This window comes from Chrysochloris asiatica, unplaced genomic scaffold (assembly GCF_000296735.1).
Source record: "Chrysochloris asiatica unplaced genomic scaffold, ChrAsi1.0 scaffold00007, whole genome shotgun sequence".
NCBI classification, from domain to species: domain Eukaryota; kingdom Metazoa; phylum Chordata; class Mammalia; order Afrosoricida; family Chrysochloridae; genus Chrysochloris; species Chrysochloris asiatica.
The window spans coordinates 24,312,906-24,327,592 of NW_006408525.1; the positions used below are offsets into that span (position 1 = coordinate 24,312,906).

A 14,687-nucleotide genomic window follows, 5' to 3' on the forward strand; every position below is an offset into this window, starting at 1 on the left:
TGTCCAGCTTTCGCATCCATATGAGGTTATTGAAAATACCATGGCTTGGATCAGGCTCACCTTAGTCCTCAAGCTGACATCTCTGCTCTTCAGTACTTTAAAAAGTTCCTGTGCAGCAGATTTGCCCAATGCAATACGTCGTCTGATCTCTTGACCACTGCTTCCATAGACACTGATAACCTAGGCATGGACTGATAATGTCCATTTTGAATCTGACAGTCACATGGTTTACTATGTTGGGAATGACAAATTGAAGAGGAATGACATCTCATTCATCATCAAAAGAACATATCAAGATCTGTCTTAAATAGAATGCTGTCTGTGATAGGATAATATCCAACCACTAAAGCCAGTGATGATGAAATTGAAGAATTCTACCTACTTCTTCAGTCTGAAATTGATCAAATATGTGATCAAGATGTATTGATAATTATTGGTGATTAGAATGCAAAGGTTGGAAACAAAGAAGAAGGATTAGTAGTTGGAAAATATGGCCTTGGTAATAGAAATTATGCTGGAGATCGCACGATAGAATCTTGAAAGACCAATGACTTGTTCGTTGAAAATACCTTTTTTAAACAGCATTAAAGACGACTGTGTACATGGACATCACCAGATAGAATACACAGAAATCAAATTGACTATATCTGTGGAAAGAGACAATGGAAAAGCACACAACATTGGCACACAACAGCAACAATCAGCCAAAATAAGGCCAGAGGCAGACTGTGGAACAGACTATCAATTGCTCATATGAAAGTTCGGGAGTCCTGGTGTGATGCTGTGGGTTAATGCACTCTGTACTGCAAAGTCAGTTTTATCTGCAAGGCTGGTGGTTCAAGCTTACCAGCCGCTCCTCAGAAAGTCTACACAGGATCGCTATGGGTTGGAACTAACTGGACAGCACGTAACAGCAACAATAAATCAGGCTGAAGCTGAAAAAAATTAAAACAATTCCACAAGAGTCAAATATGATTTTGAACATATCCCACCTAAATTTAGAGATCATCTGAAGAACAGATTTCATGCATTAGACACTAAAGACCGTAGACCAGAAGAGTTGTGGGATGACATCAAGAACATCTGCAGGAAGAAAGCAAAAGGTCATTAAGAGGACAAGAAAGAAGGAAAAGACCAAAATGGATTATCAGAAGAGACTCTGAAACTTGCTCTCCAGCACAGAGATGCTAAAGCAAATGGAACAAAACAAGGAGGTAAAAGAACTGAACAGAAATTTTCAGAGGGCAGCTCAAGAAGACAAAGTCAAAGATTATAATTAAATGTGCAAAAAACCAAAAGGGAAGAACATTTCTCAAGCTGAGGGTACTGAAGAAATAAAAATTCAAGCCTCGACTTCCAATTATGAAGGATTTGGCACTGTGGGATAATGCAATGGACTGCAAAGTCAATTTGAACTACAAAATCGGCGGTTCAAACTCACCAGCTGCTCCTTGGACACCCTATACAGGGTCCCTATGTTTCAGAACTGACTTGATGGCACACAGCAACAACAAATAAGCAAACTACTGAATGATGCAGAAAGCATCAAAACAAGATAGAAGACCCCTCTAAGACTGAAATTCAAAGGGAACACAGGAGCAGGCATGTAAGCTTGGTCAACTGGTGAGTGGAAGAGGGGGAATGGCAGCAATGCAGAAATGGGCTGAGTTCAACCATGTTCCATAGACTCCCGTTGACCTGCAGATTAGAGAGAGAAGACGAAGGGCTGGTTGGTCCCTGGTGTGTTGAGACCTGGGGACACCTGAGCCCATGTACAAGGAAGGGCAAAGCCACAGGGGGCTACAGTTGAGAGTGAAGCGACCAGCTGATATGAAGACAGGGGATATGCACAAGAACACCCAAACTTACAGATTGTACCATCTGACCTAGCCTTGAAGGCTTGATAATCAGAACTTGAATAGGGGAAGATAAAACAGAAAACAATTTTTAATAAAGGAAATTAGTGTAAATTGCTACAATTTGAAGAACTCGACCTATACTTATGGGGGTACTAGCTCAAAACACCAACAGAGAGGGAAGGAGTCTTCACATCAAATATCAATGCTATCCCCTCTGTACACAACGTATATAAGGACAGGCAACTTAGACATTGGCTACCTAAAATGAGGGGGCGATAAAGGCACAAAATGACTGGCTCACAAGGTTTCAAGAGGGAGTTTAGTTTAATAGTGTGTGTGGGAAGATAGAGTCCCCACAGAATAGTTTTCATCTTGTCTAGATGGGTCTGGTGAAAAGAGATGGGGATAAGATTCTTATGATTCAATAGTGAGTAATTGTTATCATGACAAATTGTGACTGTCACAATTGTAAAAAGGTAGAAGTTTTTGTAACAAAAATGGAGGCGTAGTTAATCTTACAGTCCAGAAACAGAAGACCCTGGGACCATCAAAGAAGACCACAAACGGAATGCAGGACCCTATCCAGAGAAGCAGCGATGCCAGAGATGGAGTCAGAGATGGGGACATGGAGGGAGGGAGCAGCTAGATTCATGGAAAGAAAGGGACTGAGCGATGGCGGCCAGGAAGCAGACTTGCAGAATGTGCCCTTTGATGGTGTAAATTACTATATATGCCTGAGTGTTTTTTTAAAAAAAAAAAGCTAAAATGAATAAAGAGAAATACTGTTAACTGATGGTACATGGTGGGGATTATAATCATTGTAATAAAACAAAGTATATGATCTGTTGAATGTAAAACTGAAATTCTGCCCCATAAACTTTGACTCAATTCACAATAAAAACTTTAAAAACACGATAGAAGAAATACACAGAGTCATTGTACCAAAAAGAAATGGTCGATGTTCAACCATTTCACGAGGTAGCATATGATCAAGAGCCGGTGATACTGACAGACTTAGTCCACGGTGTATTGAAGGCACTGGCAAAAACAAGGCACCAGAAATTGATGGGACGCAAACTGAAATCTTTCAACAAACTGATATGGCACTGGAGACACTCATCTTTGCCAAGAAATTTGGAAGACCACTGTCTGGCCAACTGATTGGCAGAGATCCGTATTTATGCCCATTCCAAAGAGAGATGACCCAATGGAATGCAGAAATCATTGGACAATATCATTGATATCCCATGCGAGTAAAGTTTTATTTATTAAAGGTAATATAGAAATGGCTGCAACCATACATTAACAGAGAACTTTCAGAGGCTCCAGCCAGATTTAGAAGAGGACATAGAGTGAGGGATATCATTGCTGACATCAAAAGGATTTTAGCTGAAAGCAGAGAAAGATGTTTACCTATGCTTTACTGACTACACAAAGGCTTTTGATTGTGTGGATCATGACAAGCTATGGACAACATTGCAGAGAATGACTCTTCCGGAACACTTAATTGTGCTCATGAGAGGAATCTGTACATGGACCAAGAGGCAGTTGTTCGAACAGAACAAGGGAGCACCATATGGTTTAAAATTAGGAAAGGTGTGTGCCAGGGTTATATTTTTTCACCATACTTATTTAACCTGTATGCTGAGCAAATAATCTGAGAAGCTCGGTTATATGAAGAAAAATGTGGCATTAGGATTGGAGGAAGACTCATTAACAACCTGCGATATGCTTGCTGAAAGTGAAGAGGACTTAAAATATTTACTGATGAAGATCAAAGACCACAGTCTTCGTTATGGGTTGCATCTTAATGTAAAGAAAGCAAAACTCCTCACCACTGGAACAATAAACAACATTCATATAAATGAAGAAAAGATTAAAGTTGTCAGACTTCATTTTGCTTGGACCAACCATCAACACTCATGGAAGCAGCAGTCAAGAAATCAAACGACGTATTGCAATTAGGCAAAGCTGCTGCCCAAGACTGTTTTAAAGTGTTGAAGAGCAAAGACATAACTTTGAGGACTAAGGTGCACTTGACCCAAGACATGGTATTTTCAATAACCTCATATGCCGGTGAGAGTTGGACAGTGACTAAGGAAGACCTTAGAGGAATTGATGCATTTGAATTATGGTGTTGGAGGAGAATATTAAAAGTACCATGGACTGCCAAAAGAACAAACAAATTTGTGTTGGAAGAAGTACCACCAGAATGCTCCTTAGAAGCCAGGATGGCCAGATTTTATCTCTCATACTTCGGACACATTATCAGGAGGGACCAGTCCTGGGAGAAGGATATCATGTTTGATAAAGTGGAGGGTCATAGAAATAGAGGAAGACCCCCAACAACATAGACTGGCACATTAGCAGCAGCAATGGGCTCAAACGTAGCAACAATCATGAGGTTGACGCAGGACCAGGCAGTATTTCATTTTGTTGTACATAGGGTCACTGTGAATCAATACCAACTCGATGGCACCTAACAACAACAATAACAAATTGCCTTATTCAGTCTTCTCAATCAACCTAAAAGGTTTTCATTCACACAAAAATTTTTACTGAGCAACTACTATGGGCTATAAACGTCACTGGGTGGTGCACAGAAACGTCAGTGCACTGTCCACACTGAACTGCAGTCTCATGGAGGAGACAGTCACAGCATATACAGAGACATCTACATGCGGGTGTCCAGTGGGACAAATGACAAAACAGCAGAACAGAACAGGAAGGCACAATGACAGTGAAGGATGCAGGTGTGCAGACTGGGGATGACCACTTGCCTCTTGGAGGAGGTGACATTGGGGCAGAGGCCACAGACAGGGGAGAAAGTGAGCCCTGACGGTCTCCTGGGGGACAAGAAGCCCCAACAGAAGGTGCGAGGGTGCAGAGGTCGGGGGAAGAGCATGTCCCAGGCGTGTTCCTGAAAATGGAAAACGGGGAAGTTGTAGGAATGAAGGATCACAGCTGGAGCCCAGCCTGGGCAGGACTGAGTGGGAGGAGAGGGGGGCGGCATCAAGGCAGGTTGCTGGAGGGAACATGGACCCCTTCTGTCAGCAGCCTAACAAAGAAGGAGCAGAGAGGCCCTGGGGAGTAGGAAGTATGAGGGGTTGGAGTTTTAAGAGTTGTTCACTTGTAATCAAATGCTATCCACATAGGTGAACCAGAATGACTTGTGAGTGGCAGTGAGAGCTGTCACAAAACCCATGCAGTTTGTTGCAAGAAGAGACAGGCACTCATGCAGAATAACTGTGTGTGATCCAAGGGCTCATCTTACATGCAGCAGAACAAAGCATGCTGATAACAGCAAGAAGAAATGACTAACTACAGAAAAACCACCACCCATCAATAAGTGTGCCTGACACACATCTATGCCACATCCCTCAACTGGGGAGCCTAACCTGCATGCCATGGGCTCCCAACAAGATGGTTTCTGGGAACTTAGTAAGAGGGAAGCTATGTGATCACCTTCTGTAGCTTTGTGGGAGGCTCTGCCTGTTGGTGACAATGTGTCCTTTTGCTTATTAGGGTTTTGAGACCCTGGAAGAGTTGATGAAAAGCCATTGGCAGGAAATAAACGGGGACTGACAAGAACAAGAGCGCTCTGGCTGTTTTGTTCTCTGATGTAGTCTAGAGTAGTACTCAATACATGGTAGAGAGTTAACAGATGCTTACTGAAATGATATATAAATATTCCTGTTCTCCCCATTTTACAGAGGAGGAAAGGTCATGGAGCGAAGAGTGGTGGATCTGAGTGTGAATCTAAGTCTGTCTGAATGTGAGCATTTAGACTTAAGGCTGAGGACCCCCCTGATCCCAAGTCCCACACTCACCCCAGGTCACCTTCTCACAGGTCTCTTACTTAGAGGAGGGACCAGGAGGGTCAAGGAGTGTGATAGCTTGGAGACAATGCATCCACATTGGTGGAAAAAATTTCAAGTATCGTGGTGAAGTCCTCCCTTCCAGCCCCACCCCCAGAGTCCTGATGTGGTACTGTAGAATGAGCACTGTATTGCTAACCGCAAGGTCAATGGTTCAAACTCACCAGCTGCTCCCTGGAAGCTTCATAAAGGACTCACCATGAGTCGAACCACTTAACAACAACAATCTCTATGCCGACCGCCAGCCCCCAATGTTGTTGTTGTTGTTATGTACTGTGGAGTCGGTTCTAACTCATAGCGACCCTGTATAGGGTTTCCAAGGCTGTAAATCTTTATGGGAGCAGAGAGCCTCATCTTTCTCCCATGGAACAGCTGGTAGTTTCGAACTGCTGACCTTGAGGTTCGAAGCCCAATTCATAACCACTACGCTACCAGAGCTCCTTCGGGGGAAAGCCTAGCAGAGACACAGAGCGTTTTCTTAGGACAAAGCTAAATGGTGTCCAGAGGCTCAAGTCACCACCCTAACAGTACTGACCTCCCCTCTGCAACCATCTGCAACCAGTTCTTCCTGGTGACCCGAAAAGGCTCCACTCAAACTGGCCATGAGGAAAGCACCGGAAGCCTCATGGGGTATCATAAATCCCACTGACCTTTCTTTCTCATCTGCATTTCAGATGTCCTGTAAGCTCTTAAACGCTCTCCAAATTCACTGGAGGGGTAGCAAATGCCTTTAAGATGTACAGACAGAGCGTCCCAGAAATGCAGTCCCAGGATGCTTCATTCTTTCTTGCTATTTCTGCCCAACAGTTAGCCCTGCCCTTGGATGTCCTTGCTCCAGAAAGTGCAGCCTTATTCAAGTCCTAGGACTTGAGGTTTGCTCTCATTTGTCTTTGAGGAATTCCTGTTCTCAGGCCTTCTGCCTCGATGGAGGGTGACTGGTCTGGGAGGAAGCTGCATGCTGCACAGGTATCCTAGTCCTGTGACCCCATAATGTCTGGATCCATTCTCTTTTCCAGGGAAGAAAGCTAGGAAGGGCCACAGGCCTGCTGAGCCATGGCTGAGATATAGTTCTAGAACTTCTTCCTCTCTCTCCACCCACCTTCTCTTAGAACTTCTAGAGAAGAGGAAGAGGGAAAGAAGTGAGAACACCACAGAAGGCAGGGAGAAGGCCACAGCTTCAGAGGGAGCCAGGTGGTTCCATGAGACAGGGAAGAAATTAAAACCCTTTTTGAGAAAAGACAAGAATGAAAGTACGTCTCCCTTCCCCCCCCCCCTCCAGCTGCTCTGAACATATTCCAAAGAGCACCCACCCAATTCCAGAGTGTGGGACCTCTGCCAAGAGGGTACGCAGGTGCCTTCAACTGTAGGTGAGAGGGTGCAGAGGGAGGAGAGGGTCAGGGCACCACGGGTCTCACAGGGCTGCTGGCTAAATCATTTCATTGCCTCCTGCCCGTGGACTCCAATGTCCCTATCTTCAGTCCTGCCCTAAAAACAAAAAACAAAACAAAACCAACTGCCTCTGAGTTGTTTCCGACTCCGAGAGACTCCACAGGGTTTCCAAGGCTGCAAATTTTTACAGAAGCAGAAAGCCTCATTTTTCTCCCTCCCAGTGGCTGGTGGATTTGAACTGCCCACTTTGTGGCTAATGCTTAACCCACTATACTACCAGGGCTCCCTTACACTCTTACTGTCTTAGGAAAATACAATGACAAACTGATGGGTTAATTTAGATCCTGTACTAGTTTTCCAGAGGTATACCTTTCCTGGGTTTCCATTATGTGTCAATAATAATAAAATAGTTGTTGTTATTGTTAAGTGCCATCAAGTTGGTTCTGACTCATAGCCACCCTGTATAAGGTCTTTGAGGAGTGGCTGGTGGATTTGAACTGACAGCCTTGTGGTTCAAACCAACACTGCAATCCAGTGCTTATCCTGCAGCGCCACAATACCTGCCACATATCAAACAAATCACAACTCTGGATTTGTGTCGGTGTCAGAGCTGTTGTTTACATTCACAACGCTACCTCCTGGGGTTCTATTGATTGACCCATTTTACAGATGAGCAATGGAGGCCCAGAAAAGATTCAGTGGCAGGTCTGGAAACTGCTCCTAGTCTGCTGAACTCTGAAGTCCTCTTTCCAGGACCGTTAGTGGAATGACTCCTACTCACTTGGCAGCGGGGTAAACTCCACGGCCGATGTACTGCTGACTTTGCTGGGATCCAGTTCCACGCGATGGTATTCAAAGATGGTCCTTCGCCGAAATTCTGAAACAGAGGCACAGCCTGTCATCAGGGCATCTCACAGCCATGGGCTTCCAGGCCTGTACCTGGAGCCTGACAGGTGAGGCAGGATGTCAACCCATCAACTTGGGATAATGATGTTGAAGGTGCGCAGAGACAGAAGGACAGACTAGCTGACTTTGAGAGGAGAACATCGCTCTAAGCAGGTTAAGCTATTTAACACAGAGACTTGGTTGCTCCTGGGTCAGGACATAGGAGACCACATGCTTCCACGTGCCTCTGTGCCTTTACACTGCCATCCCCTTGGCCCATAAAGTTCTTCTACCCTTCTCTCCTGGTCAGCTCCAAGTCGGCTTCCTTTGAGTAGCCCTTGTTGACCAAGCTTGCTCCTTCTCCCTTCTTAGACTACAGGTCCTCCTCCCGCAGTGTGGACACAAGGCTCTGTCTGGAGGGTGGAGGACACTAGACTGTGAGCATCTAGTTCTGAACCTGGCTCACAGTAAGCACTCTTCAAATGTCTGCACATGGACAAGCTGACTTGGAGCACCTCTACCTTCCTGGTTAGAGGCTCAGAAGACCATGATCAGAGGACTGTAGTAAATGTTTAACAACAGGCTCAGGGCAGAGGGTGGAAGAGGCCTGGTCTCTAGCAGTTGCCCATTTCTGTGGTGTCAATATTCCCACCATGCCTGATGCTAACCTATCAGCTGGGAGTCACAGCATACAAAGTTGGGAAGAGACATGCTCAGTCTGCTCTCTTGAATCTGTACAAACACACCACTGCTTGCAGTTTCTTTTATTTGTGTTTCCGACAAGTCTCCAAAGTAAACATTTACATCCTTTCACTTTAAAAATAAATAATTACACCAACAGCCCAACAATTGAATGATTGTGTTTCTTTTTCTTGAAACAACCCTAAATCTCAGAAAGACAATTCATAAATATCAGTCATTGTTAAATGTCTATGGGGTTACCTTGGTCTTGTTGTTGTTAAGTGCAATTGAGTTGTTTCCAACTCACAGTGACCCTGTATAGGATTTTCAAGGAGTGGCTGGTGAGTTTTAACCGACCTTACAGTCCAGTGCTTATCCTACAGCACCACACCAGGACTCCAACTTGGTCTTGTTGTTAAGTGCCATCAAGTCGGTTCTGACCAATAGTGACCCTGGATAGGGTTTCTGAGGAGCAGCTGGTGTGCTTGAACCACCAACCTTGCAGTTCAAATGGCTTTGCAGTCTGGTATATTAACCCACAGTGCCACACCAGGACTTGGTCTTAGGGAAGAGCAAATTCTCCATCAAAGGTCAAGGTTTGAGCCACGCAGAGTCTCCCCCTCCCCCTCCCCACACACAGAAACACAGAGAGCTCTGATACAAAAGAAACCCCTCGACAGGATGGAGTGGGGTCTGAAATACACTGTGGTCAGAGCACCATTTAATTACTTATCCGCCCAGCAAGGGAACGAATTTTTAATTTGCACAAAGAGCCATATGTGCTGCCAGAGCCCTCCTTATGTGACACCAAGGTGGCATGGGCCTTGAGAGAGCTGGACATCTATGGGAAGCCTAGGTGGGGGATGGAGAAGTTTCAGGCAGCCTCCCACAGCTTTATGCCTACCCACCATCTCCCCTTCTGAAAAATCACCCCTTTAAGCACCAAAATATCATAGGGTAAAAAAAATAAGTGGGAAACTCCAGGTTTCCCATCTCTTGCTTTCCAAGGTGCCAGAGGCCATGGAGTCTGACATCTAATGTAAATCTTCTTTCTTGGTCAGCCTTCTTCAAGGTTTGGATCAAAAGACTTCGCTTCCTTGAAGCCTTCCCCCACCCTCAGGCTGTTTAGTGGCTCCCTTCACAGCTTCCTGTGCAATGTCTACTATCCAATGTCACGCAGCTGTGAGCTCCCCAAGGATACAGTCTGCATGTTATTTGTCTCTGAATCCTCAGCAGCTAGCCTAACAGCTCCTCAAGAAGTGAGTGTGAAAGAACAGGTTACAAATAGTCATGAAAAGCTCAGCCACTCATTATAACTTCAATCCATACCCCAAAGAAAGAACGCCCTTCCTTCCCAACCCACCACAGATTGCAGCCTTCCTCAAAAGGGCAGCCCCCAAATAGCCACAGAAAGGCAGACCTACCCTCCCAAAGTTAGACAGCCCAGTAGAATGGAAACCCCGACAGACTTTCAGGATTTCTCCACCTGCGAGGATACAGGGGAAAGCAATGAGACTTTCAGTCAGAAAGCAGGTAAAATTTGAGGATGAAGTGGACTCGGGCTTGGGGCTCAAATGGAGACATGGATTTGTCTCTGGAAACCTCACAGCACAATCTAGGGATGGGTTTTTAGAGTTGGGGATGTGCCCCAAGAATGGGTACAGAGATGGTCAGATGTCCTTAAAAATCAGAGTCCCACCAGCAGGATAGGGAAGATGAATGTAGGTGGGTATGCGGAAATACAGTGCTAATTAAAAATATTTGCTCACTTCAACTGACAACTGGCACTTGTTTGTGTGACTTTTGTAATATTTCTATTTTTTTAAATATATAAAATCCTCAAGATCTCTGCCTGAGCAATTTGCTATTGGATTATTTCACCAATATCTGGTGCTCCCCCGAGGACAATAACCTCGATCTGCTATAAACAAGGGTCCCTCCCTGAACCAAGACACGGCTGGCCCACAGCCCTATTCCCCGCAGTGTGAGAAGTTCTCTTTTATCTCCGCTTCCAGTCATCAAAGATTTAGAAATACTGAGATCCAGACCCAGAACACTCTGCCACCCAACCAAGAAATGTTAATGGTTCAAAAGAGCGGTCTACATGTCTGGTTTTAGTTCAATACCACAGACCAGTGGGAGGGAGCTGGGTTAGTCAGAAAGATCAGACTGACAGTTTCAGGCAAAAGTCCTCCCAAAATGGGTGGTTACAGTGTTAAAAATATAAGGTGATAATTTGGAGGAAATTTTTCAGCCATTCATTCCTTTTCTCATTTATTTGATTATTCACTCAATAATAATGAATTGAGCCCCAGGAGGGGACCCAGAAATAAACACAACGAGCGTTTTGTACCCCAAGGAGCTTTCAGCCCAAGGAGATTCTTCCTCAGCATTGAGACAAAGTAGAACAAGGACAGAAAGGAGGAAGGAAAGGCAAAAAAAGACAAGATGTAAGGAACAAAGTGGAGGGAGAAAAGGAAAAAGGAAAGACTGGGATGGATAAAAAGCTGGAATGAAGAGCACTTTCAAGGATGCTCAGGAGAGGTGAGGAGATCAAGGCACATCCCGCCTCTCCCTCAGCTGGTCCTCACCCTTCAGCAGCCCTGTCCCCAGCCTCCCACCTCTCCCCGACTGTGCAGGCTTCTGATGCATATCTGGACAGTCTGCTTCTCAGAAAGGAAAGTTCTGGTAAAGGAGAAGGATCAGAGTGCTGGGGCCATCTGAGGCCATTCAAGAGCCAACCTACAATTTGCAGCTCTTTATACAATAAAATCCATGTTAACTGATTCTAGTAATTTAGGATTTCTGTCAGTTTTGTCATTGGCTATACTAAAGTTGCTTTTATGTAGTCCATGAAATAAAGTTTCTTAAGCAAATGGACAGAAAAAATTATAATTGAATTCTGGGGGTCCCTGAAGCCAAATAAAGTGTTTTCAGTGCTCCTACATAAGGAGCTCTGGTAGCGTAGTGGTTACGAATCGGGCTGCGAACCTTAAGGTCAGTGGTTCGAAACTACCAGCCGCTCCGCGGGAGAAAGATGAGGCTTTCTACTCCCGTAAGGATTTACACCCTCAGAAACCCTGTACAGGGTCGCTATGGGTCGGAACCGACTCGCCGACTCGACGGCACTTAACAACAACAACACATAAAGATGTGGAGTCTTGTTGTGGTACTGCAGGGTAAGCACTGGACTGAAGTTCAAACCAACCACCCACTCCTTGGAAATCTGATAGAGGGTCACTATGAGACAGAATCGACTCAATGGCACTTAACAACAAGAGTAGCACAAAGATACTGTTGCTGGCACACGAATATTTTCATCAGAGACTCTGCTCAAAAGTGTTCTTAGCAGTTTATACAAGGAAGTAAGAAGGAGACGCTGAGTGGTGCAAATGGTTACAAGTTGTCGTCTGCTGCAAAAGGTTAGAGGTTTGTACCTCGGAAGAAAGGCATGGCAATCAAGTTTTTAAAAAATCAGCCATGGATTTCCGGCAAGATAGCAGATGAGGCAGACACACTACGTGGACTCTCTACAACAAAGATACAAGAAACAAAATAAAACAGATGTAGATGAAAATTCTGGCACCCTGAACTTCAGAAGAAAGTTTAGAGAGCTGGATGGAGTACTTGCTGGGAGAGGCCAAGCAGAGATGGCAAGAGAGGGAGACAGACTGGTGAATGGTGGCCAGACATATCTCGACCTTCTTGTGAGCATCCTCAGCAGCATAGGGAGGCCTGACAAAGCAGATTAGCTCCCGTCACAGAAAAGGACAACTTCACAGTGCCACCAAGACAACAGACAATTTCAGTTCACATGAAGAAATAAAAGAGAATGGCTCAAACAAATGACCAAGATGCCGAGCCAGAATACATTTCTGAGGAAGAAAAGGGAGTAGAATTAATGGAAATAGAATTTAAAAGAATGATAATTAGGTACCTTCAAAGGACTGAGAGAAAAATGAAAGAAAGTAAGGAGAGCAAAATTAAAACTTTAGAAAATTTCAGGAAAACACTGCAAGAACAAACAGAAAAAATAAATGTAAATTTTGAAAACATACAAAACCTGCAATTAGAAATCCAGACAATTAATCTAAGATCTCAGAAAGGGCAAAAGGAGTAGACGCAAAAGAGTGGAAGCCTGAAATAGTGAACTTGAAGATAAGTCTCTCAATACTAGTATACTAGAAGAACAATTAAAAAAAAAAAAAAAAGAATGAAAATCTCTGAAGAAAGCCTAAGAACTGTGCAGGACACCATGCAGAGTAACAGCTTACAGGTGATCAGAATTCCAGAACAGAAAGAGACAAGCACAGAGAAAATTGTCAAAGAGTTATTGTTAGAAAACTTCCCTAACATCCTGAAAGACGAGAAGATAAGCATACAAGAAGTCAAACAAACCCCAAGCAGGATAGATAACAAAAGAAAATTACCAGGACATACCATAATCAAACTTTCCAAAATCAAAGACAAGGAAAGAATCCTGAGGGCAGTTTGGGAAATTAAAAATTACTTACAAAAGAGACCCAGTAAGACTAAGCTCTGATTTCTCAGTAGAAACCACGCAGGCAAGAAGGCAATGGGATGACATATAAAAAAAACTCTGAAAGAAAAAGATTGCCAACCAAGAATCATATACCTAGCAAAGCTATTCCTCAGATACAATGGTGAAATCGGGACATTACCTAATAAACAGAAATTAAAGGAAATTTTAATGACCAGATCAACTTTACAAAAATTGCTAAAGGGACTGAGAACAAACAGCAGCTGGCAACACCCTGCAATTACCATACGTGACAACACAACCCAAAGCTCAATCCACACTCAGAAGTATTTAAAGTAAAACAAACCTACAAGACAGAAAATAGGGACAGAGAGATATCAACGTATAATGAAGTTAACTGCAAAGCAAAAAGAGGGAATAGGTGTAGATACAGATTTTCCAAATGACAAGAAAGTCAAGTAGATTTCAAGATAAACAAGACTGTTTTAAGCAGGGTAACATCAAAGAAAAATAATACACATGCACATCAAAGTTAAAAAATAGGAAAACCAGAAAGATCCAGTAAACATTAACATAACAGAAATGAAAATGACAAGAAAACCAAAAAAACAAAATGGACGCAGCATAGAAAATTATGTAGAACCAAAATCGAGCATCACCACAAAAGAACACACAGATAAATAACCATAATAAATTCATACCTATTGATAATTACACTGAATGTAAATGGATTAAATGCACCAGTCAAGAGACAAAAAGAGCAGAATGGATAAGAAAACAGGATCCTTCAACACGCTGTCTACAAAAGACGTATCAAAAAGATGGAGGCACAAGAAACCAAAAGAGACCTCCAAAAATGGAAGAATGTACCATGCTCCCGGATAGGAAGACTTAACATTGTGAAAACGTCAATACTGCCCAAAGCAATTTACACATATAATGCAATCCCAAACCAGATTCCAACAACATTCTTCAAAGAGATGGAAAAAACAATTACAAACTTTATATGGAAAGGAAAGACACCCAGGATACGCAAAGCACTGCTTAAGAAGAAGAATAAGGTTGGAAACCTCTCACTCCCAGAAGTCAAAATTCACTACACGGCTACAGTGGTCAAAAGAGCTTGGTACCGGTACAATGAAAGATACATAGATCAATGGAACAGAATCAAGAATCCAGAAACTAACCCATTTATATACAGCCAACTGATTTTTGATAAAACACTTAAATATATCGCATGGGGAGGTGATACTCTCTTCAACAGATGGTGCTGGCAGAATTGGAAAGTGATATGCAAAAGATTGAAACAAAACCTTCACCTCACACCTTATACGAAAACCAACTCAACATGGATTAAAGACCTTAATGTGAATCCCAGAATTATGAAGGTTATCAATGAAAAAATAGGGACAAATGTGAGGGCATTAATTCAGGGAATACAAAGACTATCAAATATTTGAAAATTACACAAACAAAAGTAGACAAAATAGATGA

General features: G+C 43.4%; 1 protein-coding gene across 1 annotated transcript in view; it reads right to left on the minus strand.

Moving 5' to 3' along the window:
* The window catches only part of PLXDC1 (plexin domain containing 1), a 79,966-nt gene that overhangs the window by 18,400 nt on the left and 46,879 nt on the right, over positions 1-14,687 (minus strand). Inside the window, exon 8 of the mRNA XM_006832540.1 lies at positions 7,908-8,003. Within this exon, the coding sequence (XP_006832603.1) occupies positions 7,908-8,003 (96 nt within the window). The remainder of the gene's footprint in view (positions 1-7,907; positions 8,004-14,687) is intronic.